Genomic DNA, 23,340 nt, shown 5'->3' on the forward strand with positions numbered 1-23,340 from the left:
AACAAGTGAGAAAAAACTTGAACTGACCGTGACCAACACGCTTGACAAGTATAGTATAGTACTTGTTTACACTGAGGTGGGCGGTTGGTGGTTGCATCCCATGGTGACATTTGCATCATGTATATTTTAAAATGTCTCTAATAATTGGAATTTTTACCAGATATTTTGAGATTTGTAATACTGTATAACTGTACCTGTATATTTCACAACAGCAGAACATACGAATTATGCAACTTCAAATTTGGTGGGTATGAATTACAGGTTTTTACTGTACTTGGTTCTCCGTATAACTACTGTACTTGGTTCTCCGCATAACTTGTGTATATTGTGTAGATAAATTATGCCTCTCAAATTCCTTTTGCCATTTAGAGGATCCAGTAGGGTTTGGTTCCCCATTTGATTCATCTTTGTCCAAATCCTATTCTCCTTCCGTCTCTGATCTTGAATCAAACAGTATGAGAGGATAAGGTCTTATGCTCTTTTCCTCAGTTCTACAGTACAGGGGTATAAGTTGTATATATGGGTATTCTATGGATTGGTTGTCATTGTTTGATGTAGGTTAATGGGTTTTGGGATTAATAATTTCATGGTTGGAATGATTTATTAACTTGGTCATCATGATTATATTAAACAAACAGAAAACCCTCTAGATATTGTGTCCTAGTTGGATATCCTGGATACACTCTGTTTCATTTACCTTCTGCAGATTAAATTGATTTTGCATATACCGGTAGGTTCTTAGTTTTCTGATTTGTTTTCTGCAAGCATTTTTACAGAAAATATTTAGTTAATATAACTCCAACGTCCACGAAATTCTCCCTGTACCTCACCTGTCCTGCAATTTGTTATCTACCTCCGTATTAATTACAACCCTACTGAATACTGTTCTAGGTAACCTGGGTATATACAGTACCTCACTCCCCTGACCACTTACACAAGGGTACATGTACAATCAAAGACAAAAGTCGTGTCGCGGTTTTGTCCGAAGATTAAATTTAACTCGTGAAACATTATGAGCGTCCCCCACCACAAGGCAGAGCGCACCAAAAGTTTAGCCCTTCGGCATATGTTTTCACCAAATTTCACGACACGACTTTTGTCTTTCATTGTACATCAGTAGCCTTTGACTGCTCTTATGGTGCATTCCCTTTATGCCTTGCTATCTGACATACTCATTGTAAGATACATATTTTCTCTCTCTGATTCATCCTCTCTCTCCTAATACGTACTATCCAATCCTGGTATTAGAGTCGAGATTTTGAAATATGGGGAGGAGAAAATGATAAATACAGGTGGTGTGGAGAATGGGAGAACAAGTTCTTTGAGGTGAGTTTTGCAAGTCATTTTAAGGTACACTTGTGTCATGTTCTCTCCCTGCTAGCACAAAAACTACAGTATACAGTATTATTTTGACACACAGGAGATAACAGCAGCAACAACTGCTCCCCCTGCAATGCCTCCACCACCTTTGCCCACTGAGTATTCCAACATTGGTGCAGTAGACTGGGAAGAAAAGCAATCTGGTTTTGAGGCCAACAGTTGGAATCAAGCTCAGAATAATACTGCAAACATTGGAGCCAATGCAGAACCTCAGAAACGACCATTGTCACAACAGGTTATTTTATTTATACAGTATTTGTCAATAACTAAGATTTTTTTATGTTCTGATTTGTAAATTACTATCTACTCTGCAACTCATTCACTCAGAGTATTTAGAATGGAACAAGTGCAATCATCTCATTTATCTATCTATCTGTCTAATCAAATTGGTCTAAAGAATTTTTCTAATTTCTATTTAATTATTATTTTTTTTTTAAGAAAACCATGATTATTTTAAACCATGACCAGTTTACTTAATTGTTAATTTATTAGCTCTGGCATGAATGAAAATAATGTTCTCACAGATGAGTTATGATAATGAAGATTGGGATGATGACTGGGATGATGACGATTCAGAACCAGGAACCAACAACTACCTCAACGGTGCTGGGAACTTTGGGTTATCTGGACCTAATCGTGCCGCTAAGTCTGCAAGCAGTGTTGGGGATGTTAGCACAGCAGGTTTGTTGATGGCTTAGGAATGTGAGGCTCGCTTGAACTTATATTTGAGTGTCATGCTAATTTTCTGATGTAAAATTTTGTTTTGCTTGCCTGATTATTTTGTTTGAAATAGTTATTTTTATCTTTAGCATAATCAGTAAATTTTCTTTTGTAAGTGTTAGTAACGTTGTAGTACTTTTATTTATTTTGTGAATGTTTTTATTTCAATGAAAGAAAGAATGCCATGACTTCAAATCTTATGGATTTGGATTACCTAGACATGCAAATAAATTATTGCAGTGTTGGAAAATCAGTTGATTTATTACATGAAAACTAGATACTGAACCTTAAGAAGCTGTAATATCTATTTTCTCGTAGCCATTAATTCTAACCAAGTTTCTTGCAATTAATGGAACATATTTGGGATATGTTTATCTCTACTCTTCTGCCCCCCACACACACACACACACACACACACACACATACATACATACATACACACTGTATGTATAAAATGTCAGATTCCCTCTCCATTCACATATTCACTTCAAAGGAATTTGCTTGAATTGCTAGACCTTCTTATTTATTTATTTTCTATCAAAACAATTCTTTATTAATGAGATTGCCTCCAAATCTTAATATGCCTCCAACTCCTATTATTGCCTCCAGCTCCTATTATTGCCTCCAACTCCTATTATTGCCTCCAACTCTGAAAGGCTTATAGGTCAACTCCAGCTAAAAACAATATTTCAGAGTTATAATCCTATGTTTGAATCTTTATACAGTACGTACAGGTAAAAGCATATTTTCATTCGTCAAAGAAAAACTGAAACAATCTCTTTTTCAAACAATAATTTATATAAATGATGTTTTACAAAAGGGGTTATTTGTGTGTTGTAGCCCTAATGTCATCACAGGAAAATATGTTTGCCTCCATAATTCATCTCCGTTAAGCCATACCTGTATTTTATGATTTCAAACCCCATTCATTAAAGGTAATCATAATATAATACTGTAGTTACTTAAATTTAGCACTGTTAATTAAGTAAAGTTCAAAAAGTATCATAAATGATGGGTAGTTTTTGCATATGAATATAAATTTCAAACTGTGTGCTTTGGCAGTTGCCTAAATGTGGAAGCCCAACCCAGGATTAGAACAGGTAGCTGGTTGTGTTAGTGGCTAGTCACCTGCCTACTTTCATCACATGGGTATGGGTACTGTATAATTTTTCATCACTTCAATCACTTTTGTTGATTGCATTATAATAAATCAGAAAAAAAATAGGACTGGAGTTGACCTTTACAATTTCCTTACTGACCTGCCTAGCTTTTATTACAGCTTATTAGTTTGATGTACAAAGTTTTAAGTGATAATGAAGGACTAAAAGTTAATGGTAAAGTAATACCAAATACTGTATACGCTATGCAGATGATACTACCCTTATCACAGATAGTGAAGAGGTTTTACAAAAACTTGCTAACAGATTAGTGGAAAAAGGTGAAAAATGTGGTTTAAGAATTAATGCTGTAAAGATGAAAGTAGTGGTTGTTACCAAATTGAAAATAAATCCTAAAATGAAAATTATGGTAGGCAACAGGGGACTCATACAAATGGAAAAATGTTTGTATTTGGTAAGTAACATTAGCTATGCTGGCAAGCAAAAACAGCATTTAATAATATAAAAGACCCAATGAAAAGATACATTAACTTTAATTTGAGAAAAAAAAGCTGCTGAAAGGCTTTTATATGGCAAGGACTAAGTATGGGTCAAATAGGTGGACATTTTCAGCAGACACCAGAAAGAGGTTGGAGGCCTTTGAAATGTGGTATTGTAGGCAAAAGTGAAGAATTAGCTACACTGACAGGAAAACAAATGAAGTAGTGTTATGATCAGCAAAACTTCAAGAGCAATACTTGGAATGTATAGAACAAAGAAAAATTATATAATTTGGTCATATAATTAGGGATGATAATGGAAATATTCATGGACAAAGTTGAGGGTAGGAGGGCCAGGGGAAGACAGTGATTGGGATGGATGAATGAAATTAAAAACTGGGTCTCCAGAGAGATACAAAACTTCAAAAAATTGGTAAAAATAACCCAAGAACATTTAGAGTGGAAGATTGTGGTCACCAACCCTCAGATATGAGGATGGTATTCTGGTTGATTAATTAGTTTGATGTACAGTAGGACTTCGCATAACAAGGCTTAAATACTAAAATCCATTTTACTGTTTTTATTTAAATAATCTGACATTTATTTTACCAGTCCATCACAAAATACAAAACAAATGTGAAGCAGGACATAGTTTTGTAAGTGATCTTCCTGAAATGAAAAAGAAAAGTAGACTAACTGGAAGAACTTTAAATAACCCTTTGGCTGCGATTAATTTGTCATGCAACATATGCACAATAATCACAATAAATGAAAGTTCTTAAAAACATACCGGTACTTTAATTTTCAAATAAAAAAATATGCATGCAGGATAATGGGCAAAAGAATAAATTATTTATCTAGATTGGTTTAGGCATGGTGAAGAGTCTGTCCCGCATAAAGTGGATGGTTCTATGTCACTGGAGAGGAATATACAGTATATTATTCATGATGACTGTGTGTGTAGTGAGGCATGACTAGAGGTCTGGGGGTGGTGTAGGGGAACCCAGAAGCCTATGTAACATAGTCTATATGCCTGTCACTTGGCACAGAATTTAAAATATAGACATTAAGATCTTGGCAGCCTGCAGGCTTATCACAGTCTCTATAACAGACTGCTCTACTGGCTTTTTAACAGCCAAAGAGTTAAATTGAGGATTCAAATGTTTTAAATTTACATTTCTTTGAAATTTTATATCAGTACATGTACTGTATTGTCTTTTATTTTTTTAATATACAATAAATATAATGACAGTTACATTATTTATTAGTAGGTTTTAGACATGACCCTTGACACTAAGATAATTCATGTGTCTATGTAGAGCTGAGTGATTACAGCTGAATGTTAAGTTTTTACTTAAAATATTGTCATCTTTATAACTAATGTTAACAATTGTATTATTTTGATGTTATTATTTGTTATAAATTTACCATTTCCACTGATCTGCAACCATATCTAAAGCAGTAACACCAAACTGCTGGCAGTGCATTACTTCACGTAGATTTTTTTAATCATTGACAGACCTAATATATGCGCAGAGTAAAAAATAAATTTTTACATTTAACACAGGTTTTGCTTTGAATCGGTCTGATAAAATGAAGTCCTACTATAGTTGACCTTGCAAAACTATAAATATCTTTTTTAAGGTTACAGTATATGAATGCATTGTCTAATGTAATGTCTAAGTAGTCCAGTTCATTTTAAATAGTATTAGTTTCAAAACAAGTGGCCCTCAAGCAGTTTTAGTCAAGTCTTTCATTCCAATGGAAATAAGGTATATGTTTTGTCTCAGTGAAGTTCTGTTTGAGGATCATTTTGGTTGAATATAGCATATTTTACTGTGTTTTGGTGGTTGATGGACAACAGGTCGAGATGGTCGAGGAACAGTCAGGAAGAGCTTCAACCGTTTCTCAAACTTAGCAAAGAGTGGTGTTGAAGATTTTCTTGTAGGTAAGTAAAAATGGGTCATTGAACCCCCCATCCCCCCCAAAAAAAAATCCCTTGGAATACAGTTGCTTTGGGAATGACAACCTTTTATACTGTAATTCTTGCTTGTTGCTGGTCTGATATTGACAAACACTTTATACCCTCACAAGCTGCTTGTTAGACACATCATCCTCCAGAAATGGCTCAACAAATGCACGTACTATGCCGCAGACTCCAGACTCAATATACCTTTGGGTTCATTGTGAACTTGTGCTTAAACTTTTGTCTCTATTTCTAGCCTGTACAGTTATGTCTTTTTTATTTGCTTCTATAAAATGTATTGGCAGTTTCTCCTCTTCTACTTATAGTAATTCCTCACGTACATGGCTAACACTCAAATTTTAGGCCTCTGTGAAGTGGGTTCTCAAGAAATGAGAAAGTTAAAAAAACATATATGATATTATTCATTTTGAAATTTCCAAGGTTCATGAACAGTGTAAAGATTCTATATATGATAATAGTTATACTGTTCCTTAAATGTGGTTTGAATGGAGTTCATTTTTGGGACTCCCTTCAGGTCCTTTGTTTACTACATGAGAAGCTAAGCCCTGATTTAAGACTTCGTTTATGGGGGTTTAATAAGTGTATAACATTTTGAAAGCGGTCATTAGCTTCATAAAGCATTGACTCATGGGTATAGTCATAAAGCTACTGTAACTTTGTCATGGATAAAAAAAATAAGTTATCAAATAAAGTAAATGCTAATTGCATACATGGAAGGCCACATGCTCATAGATTGCAGACATGTTCTTGCAAGTGCTCGCATTGTTTTCTATTGAATGTACCGCCACAAATAAAGCCCTGTAAAAGTAGCGTGTAGCAGTTTGAATTCCTATAAAAATGTAACTCCTCTACTTTTGCTACGTTTCCTCAAAAGGGGCAGTGCTACAGGCTACCACCGCTAAAAAAAAGTAGCTCATCAACATAGTACAATACTGTTATTACACTAGTTGTGCTGCTACTCCCAAAATTGCAGACTAAAGTAATTCACTATTTGTGTATGGATATTGGTGGAGCATTCACCTTTTAAGCAAGTGGTTCAGCTTGATTTCAGACCCTGTGCCCTTGGTAATAAGTTAGTATACTGTGTAGTACTACAGTACCAGTATGGAACTACCATTTGGGGGAATGGCATCCCTCCTTAGAGGGTGGGGCCACCCACATGCTGGTAAATGCCTACAATCAGGTGGGGGGTGTATAGTAGCATAATTTTGTAGAGCCGAGTTCACATACTTCAAATTTTGGTTAATGAGATACAGGTACTCCTCGACTTAAGACAACCCGGACATACCACCGCCGTGGTCGAATAAAATATTTTTCAAATTACGTATTTTCTAGTACCGACGTTAGTGATCGTGCTGTGTACTGACAAAATTTTTGTTTGTAATTCCCTTTAAAATGGCTGGCAAGTGTAAAAGTGAGAGTTCTCGTGGTGCTGAGAAGAAAAAGAGACACCCATTTTAGAATTTCTATGTATTATTTTCGCCTTTTCGACTTACGACCTAGTCGTCAGGACGGAACCCCATCGTAAGTCGAGGAGAGACTGTACATACAGCAATTACATACATGTAGACATAAATTGCACAAATGGAGGTTTTAATGTATGTACACAGCACGAAAAGTACCTTTACAACTGGGTCCAATGGATTTCGGAATAAGCCGTATGGCTTCCGTTGTATCGAAAGGGTTAGTATACTTGATTGCGAAATGCATTTCTTAATAATGTCATTACATATAATATTTGTAGCTCCTCTTTTTTAACAGAAAGAAGCTAAAAATAAACTAAGATGCCATAGTTTGCTTTCCTTTATGCACCTTTAGAAACATTCACCTCAGGAGATATATTGCCATACACTGTAGGAGTACATACTGTATAGCATATGAAAGGAGAATAGTTTTCACATAAGATAATAATATATGAAAGGAAATATGGCTGAAACAAAATGTTTTGAAACATATGAGCTCAACTGCAAAAGGTGCCAACTCCAATTTTAATAGTCTGCAAACCCCAGTCATGTTCGTCCATTTAAAATGTTGACTTGCTGATTACAAAGTGTTTTTTATTATTATTATTATTATTATTATTTTCACAAATGGAATACCATCGAGTCGATAATGTAAATTCATTTCATGATCTTGGTATTCACTATGGAGAGTTCTGAAGCATCGCAAACTGCCATTATCACTCTTCAAGATGAAGTCATTAGCTTTTGGGAAATTACATGGCAAACCGGGATGTCGACACCCACTATATCGCTAAGGGTAAGGCATTATTAAGATAATGTACTGACAGCCGAGTTGGTGACTTCCATGCTTCGTAGACTAGATTGTGTGATCGCTGCAGCGGGTTCCTACACGAAATACTTGCTTTATTAAACCTATTTATCCAAGAAGCTACTCATTAAGGATTTAAATGATTAGCTTATATTAGTTCTAAAATCATATGCATTCGATGCACAGAACAGAAATCTTAAATCCAACTTTTTATGCATAACATTCTTGTCTACTGTACTTTGATATGTTCCATTCATTTTGTTTATTTACGTTTCCTGTCACACCATTCTAATCACCACGAAATATCTTGTCTATTAGTTTCATAGTCCATCATTATAATAAATGGTTATAATGTACAGTATACAAATAGGCAAACAGAGAAATGTGGGTCTTTTCCCATGTAAGAGGTAATCAGGACTTCCAACATGACACACAAAGACCTTTGTTGAGAATATTTTGTCCGTTGTGTCATATTGTATGACACCGTCAGCGTAATGATACTTTTTGTGCTGTGTGTACAGTAAAAAAATGAAGTATCTTCCCAGGTTTTTGATGAATACATCGCAGAACGGTTGAGCCATTCGACACACTGGCCCATAAACAGTTGTCGGGCCTGCGGAACCATGGAAAAGGGTCGCCAGTAACACCATTCACTCTGTTGAGTAGTCAGGTTTCATTATACTTTGGCCAAAGCCGAGAAGATACGTCATTATCTCACTGTACATCCATACAGTATACTGTACTGAAATTGTTTGCAAAGTAACTTTATCTTATTAATAATTTCAGTGCAATATTGTCAATTGTAATATGCTGTGTGGGTCTCAGATGGGAGAGAGATCTCAGCTCTATCCAAGTCATCTCTCCACACATGGCCAGGAACAGATACACGTGCTGTAGGTGGTAAAGGTTGTAATGGATTTAAAGAATATTTTGTGCCGTTTCCCCACAATACTGTACAATACAGTACAGCATTAATGATTTTAATATACAGGTAGTACATTGTTAACATTTTACAATGCCAGGAATTGATATGTGCAGATAGTAAAGGTAATACAATACTGTATAATGCAGCAAAAAATCTTTTCTACTACTGTATTTTGCATAACATTATATATATATATATATACAGTATATATATATATATATATTTTTTTTTAACTTTTGAATTATATTTTCCAGGGGCAGGTAAAGCATCTGTGGATGAGAAAGAAAAGGTTTTTGTAGAGGATTACGGAAATGGGTCGGTGTGGAGGCCTAACCCACACGAGTTTACGTGTGGTATCTCATCACCCAAAAAAGAATCAAAGTTCCATGGCATGAAGAGTTTTATTGCATACAGTCTGATGCCTTCTGTAAGTGTTGTCAGTAGTTTTTTGATACACGAGGTAAATGGAAAATTACTGAATGGTTCCAAACTCTGTATTAGGAGAGTGAAATACAGTATGTGGGAAACTGGATTAAAGTGGGAGCACAAAATTATATTAAGGATTTGTATTTTTGCCAAGGTTGTTCAAGTATTATCACAGATAGGATAGTAAAAGAGGTGAAAGCAAGAGCAATTGATATGAAGATGAGTCAGCTGCTGTTTACAGCTAATTCTGTTCTAATGAGTGATTCGGAAGAAAAAATAATTGTTGGTGAATGCATAAAGTGATAAAATGGAGACAGTGAAAAATGAATGGATGAAGTGAGATATACAGATTGACAATATATATATATATATATATATATATATATATATATATATATATATATATATATTAGATCACTGACCCACATCAGGGCCTGGAGGGGGGGGGGGAAATATTATTATTATTATTATAATAATAATAATAATAATAATAATACTGTAATAATAATTCATAGGTCTAGGTCGCATTTCTCACTTTTGATCTTTTTTTCATTCTTGTATTTATTTATTAGTATTATTATTTTATTACAGTATTATTGTTATTATTATTAATTTTATTATTGTATTTTATTATTACTATTATTATCATTATTATTTTATTTTGGTGTACAGTATTTTAATTAAAATTTTTATTTCTATGAATAATTATTATTACTATTACGTTTTCGCCCACCAGGCCCCGATGTGAGTCAGTGATTTATGCCCGGGTGGGCTAATCCCTGTTAAAAAAAAAAAAAAATTGCCCCACAAAAAACTTTCGGTTTTTAGAGCTTTTCTGTTTTCGGAATTTCGGAATTTCGGATAAAGGGTTGTCAACCTGTATTATAATTTGGGAGTGATTGTGTTAGCAAATGTGGCAATGATGAGTGGATTCACAGAAAACTATCAAAGGAGGCATAAAATGGGATGTACAGTCAGCAAAAAAGTTCTCAAACAGCTGGGCAACAACATATTTCAGAATGAGCACTATGGCTTGTGATGGCTCAGAATGGTTGGTGTCTGGTAGTGAAGTGACTACATATTTTATAATAATATAAAGTATGTTGCTCGTCTTTATAGTATTTGCAGGTGGAAAGAAGTAATTTAATTTGCCCCCAAAATAATTCAGAAATCAATGTTCAGATTTCTCATTAGTTTTGTCATATTTTATGACACTTAGAGCGTTTGATAACTTTTTTGCCGACTGTACATACAGTGAAATCATTGAACTGACTTTATTATATAGTTGTGAAGCATGGATGTTGTGAATCAGAGGCAACAGCAGTGTTTGGGGTGAAGAAGATACAGAGAGCAGAAATATGGAAATTAGGAAGTAAAGGAAGTGTTGGACCGAGTTGATCTGGGTTTCCTCAGCTGGTATGGATATGCAGTACAGTATTGAGAGAATGGGAAGTTAAATACGTATTGGGAATAAGAGGCTTTAATTTAGAATTGGATGTTAGAGAGAGAAGAGAAGACCAAGAGGGAATTAGAAGGATGGAGAGAATAATGCAAGAAAAGAGGGGATGGACATCCAAGAATCAGAATTGTATGTAAATAACCAAAAGGTATGATGTTAAGTTCTTTTGGTGATAGACTTAGTGCTGACCAATGATGCTATGTTGTTTAATGCAACAGGGACAGACCATGTAGATATATGAGATCTTATTGTGAAATGGAAAACAGTACCATAGCAGAACACATAAGTTGCTGCAGTAGGAATGAATAAATAACAGTATGTGAATTTAATTCACATCTTACTTAAGTAAATAGTGTAATAAGGAAGGTGTGATTGTGCTAAGAGATTGGAGAGATGTGTGTCAAATTTAATATCTGAGATGAGCTTGTTCTGCCATTTAGGTAATTATTGACCTAAAATAGCAGAATGAGATCATCCCAGACATAAATCAGAATACTGTGATAGGTAAGATGAAGCCTAGCAATGAGCTTTGGTCAACATATCTTGAGTTAGAATCTGGTTTTATACAGATGTTATTTGGCTTTACTGTATACAGTATATGTGTTCTTCCTAACTTGTGCAGTCTCAATATGGGTGTTCAAGATCAAGCCTTAATTTTAGGTAAGTAGATATCACAGTGAGGGGGGAGGGGTTGATATTAAAATCAGTTTTAAGTTGCTAATGAAAAGGCATTTACTGGGCTCACTAATGGAGTGAAAATGAAAGTTTTTAAGAATTTTATAAGTACGTACTGAGTGCAGAAGTGGGCATAAACAAATTGTTTTATCTAGAAAAAGTCCTTAAAACCCTTATTGTTTTCATACAGTTTGCATCTGCACCTGTTTCAAGGAGGTACAAGCACTTTGATTGGATACACGGTCGTTTAAGTGAAAAATTTCCTCTTATACCAATACCACCACTACCTGAGAAACAGATCTCCGGTAAGTATAATGTTTATATCATTTGTAATAACAGCATACAGCTATGATATTGTATTCCACGTATTAATTGGTAATAATGTCGTGCTGTTTATACCTGTAAAAATGGTGTATTCCACCCACACAATAAGAAATAGTTATGTTTATAGTTTCCTGTTGTAACAATCTTTTACAATGGTATCATGTTGCTCTTGGTAATAGGGCTGGGCCAGGTTCACTTAGATTTATTTGGGTTCATAGACAGTGGAACCAGTTATCATTGCTATTGTTTACCTAGTTCAATGTTCAAGGGTCTCTTTAGAAATCCATTTCGTTAGAACAATTACTATATCTTGTCTCCCTATTTTGAAGTTATTAGCACATTGGGGAGGGAAAAGTAATTAGCATTTCTAAAGGATTAAAAGATTAACCCAGTCTGAAGCTTGGGTGGTCATGTCTGATGGTCTCATGAACTTTTTGGCAATACAGTAAAACCACGATAAATCGGACTTCAATATATCGGAATTCGCCAACTGAGAACTAAGACACATGAGTTTGTAAGCAGGCTGGGGCTGATCAGTCGTACCAAAATTTTGTCAAATTACGCATTTTCGAGTCCCAACGTCAGTGATTGCGCTGTGTGCTGACAAAATTTTTGTTTGTAATTCACTTTAAAATGGCTAGCAAGCTTAAAAGTGAGAGTTTTATGGTGCTGAGAAGAAAAAGAGACCCATTTTAGATTTTCTATGTATTATTTAATCATTTTCGACTTACGACCTGGATTTGGGTCCCTAACCCCGTCGTAAGTCGGGGAGCAGCTGCACATGTATATACAGTATACAGTAACTACTTTTTGTATAATTTCTGTGTTACTGTATTTTTTATGTATTATGTATGATATTTAATGTTTATTAAAGCAGTTTTGGAACATTTTATGCCTATTTTTGGCCTCTGCAACCTAACTAATTATTTCCATTAAAATCAATTAAACTTTAAGTCATGATTTGATAATTCACGTTGTCTTCTGGTACCTAACCCGTAAATTATTACGACTCCACTGTACTGAAATTTAATAATTTCAGCAATTGTAAGGAAACTAATCTCTAAATTTCCTTTTAGGGCGATTTGAAGAGGACTTGATAGAATATAGAATGACAATGCTTCAATCGTGGGTAGATCGTATATGCCGGCACCCAGTAATATCACAGTGTGAGGTGTTCCATCATTTTGTTACATGCCCAAATGATGAAAAATTATGGAAAACTGGGAAACGCAGGGCAGAAAATGACAAATTGGTTGGAGCAAATTTTTACTTGGCAATTGAAAGGCCTGACACAGCATTGGATGTAATGCAAACGTAAGTAATTTTTTTTTTTTCGTGAATAGTGGACATGTTACATTGTGCACACCAAGGTTTCACCCTATCATGCTAATTGCATGATAACGATGGAATGAATGTGTAATGTGATATTAGAGATAAGACACTTTTCAGGGTATTGAAAGCATTGGCAAGATTTTGCCTAGAGGTAGGCTGAAAGTGTTTAGTGATGTGGAGAAAAGGGAGGAGACCAACTGGGTTATGAGATGCATGAGTTGGAATCTGGAGTGGAGGAAGGCTAAGGGTAGACCAGAAATGATATGGGGAGAGGTTTTGAGAAAAGGCCCCGGAAATAAGAACCTGACGAGAGGCTGCAGGCTGCTAGAGACCATGCAGCTTGAAGAGCTGCCGTCATGTACCGGTAATCACAGCTAACCCATGGAAGCATAGAAAATGACCGTAATGGTGGATGATGATGATATAGTGAAACTGGACAGGGACAATAAGTGGACTCTGTTTATCTACTTGTTTGTCAGTTAACTCTCAATTTTCTGTTGCCATGTACTACACAGACACCACTAAAGTATTTCTGCTCCAAATTGTTATTATAGTTACTCTCTATAAAGAGGAAAGTAGGAAGACTGTATGCAAAAATTACACAAATAAACATTTTAAGTGTATCAGGGAAAATTTATTCTAAACATTATTGAGGGAATTGTAGCAACAGCAGAGAACCTGTGAGGGTTCAGAGATTAGGCAAGGTGAAGCTTGGGTCCAGATTCACAAAAGAATGTATGATGTATTATCCTCTTACCTGAAGGTGTAAAATAGTTCCTAACTGGCTGACTTCAGGGGAAACATAACAATGCGTGTTGTTGTTATGCTTCAGCTTAAGCCAGTCTGTTTAATACATTCATACATCTGCAGTTATGACCAATGCAGTATTCATATCTTGAACCTTTAACCCTCTAATGACAATTACTGAAAATGGTGATCACTCAGATTTTTATTCTTAATGTAAGACTATATTAGTTAAATACGGTATAGTCTGAATTTATGCGGTTTTTGTTTACGCGTTTGGTCATTTACGCGGTGCCTTGCCAGAATGAAATGTTTTAATTACGCGGTAAATTTCATCATTTACGCGGGAAGCTATGCGGGCAGGGTGCGCACAAGGTCGCTCAGTCATCAAAACATTAACGAGTTTTTCACCCGCCACAGCCGGCCCAAGTCAGTGATAGTGAGGATATGGACTTTGAAGGGTTTGACAAAGAGGCCCTGCAAGCCTCTGTGGTGGATAGTGATACAATAGATACAAGTGATACAGGTGAGGGCCAATAATCTGCCCTCTGCCTCGGAACCAACCCCCCATCCCCGTGTGCCCAGCCATCTTTTCTACTAACGTAAGTGTTAAAAAACCTAATATTATTGATATTTCTCTTAAATATTAATTGTGTGTGCATACCATCATAAAATTAAGATGTTATTTTTACTAAAACGTATGTATTGTGTCGGAAAAAGTGGAATTTGGGGGTCGGCCCAGTCTCTATTTCAATTAATCCCATGAGTTCTATTAATTCGTTTACGCGTTTCTCGTTTTACGCGGACCTCCACGGGTTCAATTGACCGCGTAAATGCAGACTATACTGTATCTTTATTTTTAATCCCTGTCTTATTTATCTTGATGTTTTAGCAGTTACCTATTGATTACTGTAGAAAATTATAAAGATAAGAGAATACGAATGTGTGAAGAAGTGAATATGATAATCTTCGGCATAATTCTGATGATCGATAATTACTCACAGTACTTGTTTAATGTTCTAAAGTGTTCACCTCGGGCAAATTCATGCACATGGTCTGCTGGCTAGGGACCCTGTGAAATTATTCAAATGCAGTTGGATACAATTATAATGTATTAGCCCCTGTCAAATAGACAGTAATACTTATATAAATGTGGGTTACATACATTAAGTTTTTATAATTACATCACCCATGGTAACTTTCCTATGAGCTGTGAGTAGTCATCAACTGGTCAAGTGACAGTGTGTTCCCAATGAGCCCTCACACTTTGACTGCAGTCATTAATTAAGTAGCCAGCTCTCGACAGTTTGACTCGTCTCTGAACCACTCAGACGTGTGCTCTAAGAAGTTAGTTAAACATAAGCTTCGTCCCTTATTACTGCTCACTGCTCATAGCATTAATTACGGTCATATCCTAGTTATTGTGGAATAGTTTATTTTCTTAATAAATGTAGAAAAGACCATTTGGTGTGAAAACTTAACCCATAAACATTTTTGAATGCTGCTTCCAGTTCACCTCTAATCCTGACTTAACCCCTACGCCCCAGGCTAGGGTACCGCTGGCTGTATCCCCCACGTGGGGTAAATCGAGAAAAATCAACTTATCCAAAAATAATTTTTAACCCTTTTAAATGATAAAACAATCAAATGACGTAAGAAAACTATATATTGACCCTCTAGAAACTTCCCTGGGGCCGCAGTGGCAAGGGAGATAAGGGGACAGCTTGTTTAAACGGCGAGCGCTCGTGGTCACTTACGCACTTAGCGGCCATTTTCTACGTGCCTTTGTGTCTGGGATGGCCAGTAATGCATATATTTACTGAGCATAATACTTATTTCCTATAAGTAATTCATTCAGAATTTATTTTATATGCATTATTTTTCATAAAAAGTGCTCGGCGACACACACAGTCAGTCGCCAGGCTGTCTTTGTGTTTGGGAGAGCACAATAATAACTCCACAAATAAATACATTTATAACATAATCATAGCATTATTTTCCAGTAATACTACACTACAATGCAACTACTATTAGCAATATTACTTTGATACAACATGATAAAATGGACAAATGACTCTCCATGGAGACAGGCTAATGCGTACTAACTGCAATGAGCCCACCCATGCTACCCTGCGTGTGGGGTGACCACCAAACAATCATGCTGGAAACTGATAACCCGTGCTGGGCATTCAAACAATGGCGCGAAAAGGCGTGAGCTCCGGAACGTCAACCAGGGCGCCCTAGATGAACGTTCCGTAACGTCAACCGGGGCGTAGGAGTTAACAGACTTTATTGTCAGTGATTCCAATAAGTAACCGGAAACCGCAACATAAAGATGGCATGTAAGAAGCAAGTAACAAGGTCCTTAGACCACAAGATGTTGAAACTACTAAACTAAGAGAAAGTACCTGTGGCAATATGGCCCTAATGCAGATATGAACAATACAGACTGTTAGTTTAAAGTATGTGGACAGAGATATGGCCACCTACTATACCAATGTCACATGTTGAGGAAGAACCATATAGGAACAGGTTCCAGTATGTCCTACTTACTGATAGTAGTACATGTATGTAATTTTAAGGCGGGGCCAACTAGACATTTAGGTCCAGACCATAGGCGTGGTCTTGAATCCTCCATGCAGACCAGTTTGAGGTAAAATCTGGATATGACAGGTTTTAATGTGTAATTTTTTAAATCTGTGTTTATAAGGTTTGAGGTAGTCTTGTACAATTTACCCAAATTAAAAATATTTGTATTTTTTCAGAGAGGCCAAGTTGGAAGGTTACAATCGCTTCTTCTCCACTCTGGATGATGCTGTTAAGCTGGTCCAGAACACATGTATAGACCAGGCCAAAAAGCATCAGACGGCTTTCAAGCGGGAGTATAATAAAATTTCACATTCATTCTCCAAACTCAGTAGGGCCTTTGACACAGACCCTTCTAACTGTAAGTACAATATGATCATTGTTTTGGATCTTGAGTAGAAATAGCAAAGCAATTATCATATTTAAATTTAAAAATTATGCCAAAGTAACAAACAGTACAGTATAGGTAAGGTAATTTCTATAAAGCAGCATTATCATAATATGTTTCCTTAACATGTGATTTGGCTCTGTGCATATTTAGGTACTTTAGTCTACTAGTTACCATGTAACTACATTTATTCCCTCATATTTAATATTACAGTACAAACAGTTAATAAATTTTCAAAACATTTCATCATAATGAAGTAAAATTTAATGGCATAGTAATTTTCATATATATATATATATATATATATATATATATATATATATATATATATATATATATATATATATATATATATATATATATATATATATATATATATATATATCACATCTCAGGGTGAGTACAGTCTGAACTCACCCCTGAAGATGTGAATTACACGAAAGCACTTGGGAACTTCATGTTTTCTTTTTCCTTGTGGTTATCAGCATATACCTGGATCATGCGCACCTACAGTGATTTACTTGCATATATATATATATATATATATATATATATATATATATATATATATATATATATATATATATATATATATATATATATATATATATATATATATATATATATATATATATATCATTTTTATTTTTTTCTTGATGGCAGGTGCTCCTGGTTTAACCGAAGCCATTCACCACATGAGTGAAGCATACTCGGATATTGGTACAGTGTTTGAGGAGGAACCAAAGCATGACTGGGACCCATTATGTCACCTACTCTTTGAGTATAGAGGCCTCATTGATGGCTTCCCTAGTGTCATTTCCATAACAAAGGTCTGTTAACTTATCATCTATCTTTGTAATACAGTAAGTCCTCTTTTAACGTTGTGGTTAAATTCTTGCAAACCGTGATGTTACGTGAAACAACGATAAGTGGATAAATTTTTCCCATAAGAAACAGAAGAAATAAGTATGTAGGTTATGTTCCCAGCCTCCCTTCACTCCTATAGCATGCATCACAATTAAAACAATGTAAATAGATTGTCAATACCTGTTTATTCTGCACTGTAAATACATATAAATTTAAACTAAATTTTTCGTTGTAAGAGGATGAGATTTCATGAGGCAAGACCGAATAAAGAGAGAAATTTTATATCATGGTGAGGCCCCAAAATATGTTTTTACACACATATATATATATATATATATATATATATATATATATATATATATATATATATATATATATATATATATATATATATATATATATATATATATATATATATATATATATATATATATATACACACACAGTCGACCCTCGTTAAAACTGACTAATAGGGGGGGAAGGGTGTCCGTTTTAGCCGATTGTCCGAATTAACCGATTTAGGGGTTAATATTGCATAATATTGCATTATACAGCTATGTGTATGTTTATTTGAGTGCCCCGTCATAGGAGTCCGTTTTCTCTCACTTCAGGACGCCTGAGTCGTCCGTTTTCTCTTAATCTTAGAGATGCAGCACACCAGTGACTTCTTTATTTCTTAGTAATGACACAGAATTTGAAATTGCAACTCCAATTGCAACTGGGACAATCCCAGAACCAGAAATTTGATATGGACAGTTCAGATTTCGTCCGATTTATCCGAAATCCGGATTAAAGGGGTCCTAATTAACGAGGGTCGACTGTATATATATATCCTCCCCGACTTACGATGGGGTTAGGGACCGACATCCAGGTCGTAAGTCGAAATTGTCGTAATTCGGAAATGCTTAAATGATACGTACATAGAAAATCTAAAATGGGTGTCTCTTTTTCTTCTCAGCACCACAAAAGACTCACTTTTAAGCTTTCCAGCCATTTTAAAGTGAATTACAAACAAAAATTTTGTTTGTGTACTGGCTTTGGGACTCAAAAATATGTAATTTGACCAAATTTTGGTACGACCGAGGCAGGTTGTAAGTGCGGGTGGTCGTAAGTCGAGTAGGTCGTAAGTCGGGGAGGAGCTGTATTATTGAAGATGCAACAGCATCTTTACTAATTTTATGATAGATAAATCTGCATATACGTACTTGTAGGTTCTACAGAAAATTGTTTCTGAAATAATGCATACAGGTATTTAATTATAAAGTGCTCCTTGCTACGAGGGCTGACACTAATTTGTATCTGGATATTTTACGGAGATTCACAGGGAACCTTTGCACCATTCTCATCAAAATTTTATTCATCATTTATGCCTTTATTTTTTCTTACAGGGAGCAATAGCCAAGAGAAGACAAGTTGAAAAGGAGGCAAGTGAAGGGCGTCTAGATTATGACCAAGTACCACCTATGGTCAGACGATCAGACACAATAGCATATGCTCTCCATGCTGAGGTGGCACACTTTCATCAAGAACGGACAAGGGACTTTAAGAAAGCCATGACTTCCTTCCTTACTGAGCAAATAAATTTCTATCAGAAGGTGAGTGCATTCTCTTTAATATTAGATATAGCTGAAGAGGTTTCTTATTTTTTCAGCTGCATTGGTCAAATTTTAGTTATCTGGTACAACACAAACTGGTTGGATTGTGGGGTTTAGAGTCCGTGATTATAATCACACATCAGGTTGTGATCAAATTTCTTAACAATTGAATGGGAAAAATTGGTCTCATTTAACCCTTAAGCCCCAGGTTAAGGTGCTGCTGGCAGTACCCCCCCCCCCCTGCGGGGTTAAATTGTGGAAAAAAAGTCAACTTTTCCAAAAATAATAATAAAAAAAAGTGGGAAAATGGGCAGACGTTCTGGAACGTCACCTGTTGCCTAAGGGTTAAGTGAACTTTTCATTAATGTACCTGTAGTATATTTACATGCACTCTTTTAGATGTAGCTCCAGAAGTATTTGGGTAGTATTGCTTATGATTGGAAAAGTCATTTGTGAAGTTGGAAGAAAATTGAATAAAAATACTATACTTACAATATACTCGTAGACAACTAGGTACAGTATCTGTATTTTTTACAGGTTAAGTGAATGTGTTTAAGGTCAGTCTCAGAGTATTGCTGTAAAAAGGATGAGAGTTAAGAATGTTGTTCAAGATAAAGGACAGATGAAAATACAACATTAATTAGAGAGTAATGAGTGTGCAACTGCAAGGAAAATATGGGAGAGCAGGAAAATGATGATCCAACAGGAGATAAGAATACTGTAGTAGGATGTCTGTCTGTATGGAGGAAATTTAGAAACGCTTGATTATTATTTTGTGATTCTTTTTCTTTTCAGATAACTGACCGACTACGAGACTCTCTTGAGAAATTCAATGATGTGTAGGATTTTCTAATTATTTCTGAGCATCTCCCTGTTAGCTTTGTAATTTACGTGATTTTGTATGTAGACTCTTGTTACCTATTTGGATGTAGGCTTGTAAATATTTTTTACAAGAGGCATAGCTTCTATGAAGTGATTTACATTACTAAATAATATTTACAAGTACTTTCCAATATGAAGATAAACATCATGAGTCATCTACTGACTATGTACAGCTATAGTAGATCAACTTAAAATTACTGTCCAGGTAGAATGAGGAATAGTTTTGAAAAAATTATGGTGTAACTTAAGATCATTTGATGCTCAACATTTATATTAGGTAAGTTGTTAGGATATCAGGAGACATTACAGTCTGTATGTTTCATAGAACAGAAACCTTAATGAGGGAATTACTATGACTTTAGATAACCAGGATATTACATCATGACCATAGCAGAGACTAAAGCTTTTGTACTTAAAAATAACTGGTATTGATTTTCAACCCTTTACAGTACTGATATACCTAGAGCCTAAATGACATACGGTGTTTCCACATTTTATTCTAGCCATTGTAGTTAGGATAAGCTGGTTAACATGAAATTTTTTAAGATACAGGTATCCCCCGTTTAACATTCATTCACTTTGCGATATTTCGGTTTAGCGATAGCTATAAAATTATTAACACACTTTCTTGTTTAACGATTGGTCAAAATTCGATTTAGTGATGTTTGACTCACTGGGAAAACTCAGGAGGTAAATCGGAAAAACTGGAGATTCTGTGCTCAAAGTGCGCATTATTACAATACTGTACATGTACTGTACTCTAATGTGGGTTAGAAACATAGAAAATATACTATTAAACTATAAAATAAGGAAAATGAAGAGCATGGGTGTGTATGTGTAAGAAGTGAATGTATGTATTGAGGCAGTGAGCTGTAACTGGGGCCAGTTGCACAACCCCCCCCCCCCCTCGAGCATGTGATGTTTTTTTCCTATAATACAGGGATTAGCCCACCCAGGCACAGGTCACTGACCCACATCAGGACCTGGGGGGCGAAAATATAATAATGATAATAGCTACAGTATTATTATTATTATAATAATTCATAAAAATTAATAACAAAATAATAAAAATAAAAAACTAACAATAATAATAACAACCATAAATAAATAAAAAAAAAAAAAAAAATAAGTCAAGAATGAGAAACGATATACTTTATGTGTGTTGTGTTGTCAAAGTAAGAGAAACAATTGAGACCCTGCAGTTGTGTGTAAATGAGGCAGAAAGTCAGATCACCAACCTGGGACTTGGTCACAATATTTGTGATGCCATATGGCAGCAGGGTCTACCATTAGACAACACATTATGCTTCCAATATCTTCCCAGATGGTAGTTCCTCCCTGTTTGATAGCTGTCTACTACCTACTACAGGCAGCAGCCACACACGTCTCACGAATCAGCTTATTGATGGCCCAGCTGAACTGTGTTGCGTGTATACTGTACCAGTAAATGTGAGGAATAAATAAATTAAAATAAAAAATACTGCATTGTCATTTGGCAATCGTTTCACTACACACGGGACACGAGACAGCGAACAGCTGAGAGATCCCCCATGCCTCTTCCCCCCTTCTCTGCTCTGCGCGCTAACTGCCGCGCATGTAAGAAATGTTTATTCCCTTTGTTTTCGACCTTATGATAAATATTTTTATATACTTTTTTTTTTGCACATTCTGTATGAACAAATGTGTGTGCATGTAACAGAGTAAAAAGAAAAATTTAGAAAAGTAGTAATATTGTACTGTATATCTACCCGAAATTATGAGTTGGAATAACAGCTCACAGCTCAGCCTCAACCACCCTTAGTGCTACTGGGTGGTGAGTCAGCTACACAATTACATGCCGTCTCATGGATATTATTCCTCGTTATCCCTCGTGTGACGATAATTTTGCTTTACTTTAGGTTTTCAGGAACGCTTCTCCGTTGTTAAGTGAGGAATACCTGTACTGATTTAAAATGTTTCATCTTCATTACTATCCTATTCCCTTTTAGTGTAACAGCTCATATCTTTAATTTTATCAGTACAGTGCGGGTATGGTGTATCCTTTAAATTGTACTCTACTGTCCTCTTCTCTCTTCTCAGCACCCAAATTAGAATACAGTAACATGAATTTTGGGTTCATTTCTGGATTCATTTAGTAACTTGTACAACAAGAGTGTTTCCACATTACATCCTTTCTTTAGATTATGTAGAACGTAACTAACATTTTGTATCTTATTACACTTGGTGTGAGGGAAATGTCATCAAAGATTTAGATATACAATTTACAACTCTGTTTTTTTCCTCTCATGAAATATAACATATGCATTTATACTAATATTTTTTCTTTATTTTCTTTTTATATATAGTGGTGGACAAAAAGGATTTGGCAGGCAGGGAGGGAGGTGGTGTATGGGAGGGTAGGGGTTAGTGGAGACTTGACAAAGTTGCATAGACATAGCAATTGAAAGTCTGTGATTTTCTTTTTACACCACAAATTTATATTTTTGTTTGAGGTAAGGCGCAGCTTATACTTCCTCCCTGCCGAATTCATTTTGTCCACAACTGTACAGCGTTGCTGAAACATTGAATAATTTTTTTTTTGTCTTGGTTCCCATGTCCTCAGCTTCCAACTTTTCTACATACAGCATTTTAAAACAACTCATTTCCATTTATTTTTTTCATAAACTTTATTTTCTTCACATAATACTAAACTCATGAATTATTTTTCTTGTCAACAAGGTCCTTGGTATTGAAGTACAGGGTATTGGTGAAATATTAATGCAAATCTATGGTTTCTTGAGATAATATGAACAAATACCCCCCCCCCCCAAAGCAGTTATGTTAAAGTAGAGAAAGAAAGGATCCATATTTTGCTGTAGGTTTTCCATTACTGTAGTGAGTTTGAGAATTCCGTCCTATCGTACATACTGTACTACACATGGGAGAACTTGATGCTTGTAATAGAATCCCATGGCATTACTGGGTTTGCTTGTATTGTATCAGATAATCTGTACATAGTCTTCTGGTATGCTAGTCAATCTGCTAATTTGGAAACTATTGAGTCTATGATCAGCCACATACTTAATCATAATTACAGGCAGTCCCCGAGTTACGACTGTCCGACTTACGATCATCCACACTTACTAACGGGATCCCAATATATTCATCGCAAAACTTTGTAATTAAAATCCCACTATTTTACA

General features: G+C 35.4%; 1 protein-coding gene across 6 annotated transcripts in view; it reads left to right on the forward strand.

Moving 5' to 3' along the window:
* Window positions 1–21,068, forward strand: part of LOC121859119 (sorting nexin lst-4-like) — a 39,263-nt gene extending 18,195 nt beyond the window's left edge. For 2 of the 6 annotated variants that reach the window (XM_042355820.1, XM_042355821.1), the window contains exons 3-12: window positions 1,403–1,615; window positions 1,905–2,061; window positions 5,562–5,645; window positions 9,135–9,307; window positions 11,631–11,745; window positions 12,841–13,078; window positions 16,606–16,787; window positions 17,478–17,644; window positions 19,070–19,276; window positions 20,072–21,066. In XM_042355820.1, coding sequence (XP_042211754.1) covers window positions 1,403–1,615; window positions 1,905–2,061; window positions 5,562–5,645; window positions 9,135–9,307; window positions 11,631–11,745; window positions 12,841–13,078; window positions 16,606–16,787; window positions 17,478–17,644; window positions 19,070–19,276; window positions 20,072–20,119 — 1,584 coding nt within the window. In that variant the 3' untranslated portion in view covers window positions 20,120–21,066. Of the gene's footprint in view, window positions 1–1,402; window positions 1,616–1,904; window positions 2,062–5,561; window positions 5,646–9,134; window positions 9,308–11,630; window positions 11,746–12,840; window positions 13,079–16,605; window positions 16,788–17,477; window positions 17,645–19,069; window positions 19,277–20,071 lie in introns of all 6 variants that reach the window. The other 4 variants (XM_042355817.1, XM_042355818.1, XM_042355822.1 and 1 more) reach the window with 4 other exon arrangements.
* Window positions 21,069–23,340: the final 2,272 nt, after the last annotated feature.

Source organism: Homarus americanus, unplaced genomic scaffold (genome assembly GCF_018991925.1).
Source record: "Homarus americanus isolate GMGI-L3 unplaced genomic scaffold, GMGI_Hamer_2.0 scaffold50924, whole genome shotgun sequence".
Lineage (NCBI taxonomy): Eukaryota > Metazoa > Arthropoda > Malacostraca > Decapoda > Nephropidae > Homarus > Homarus americanus.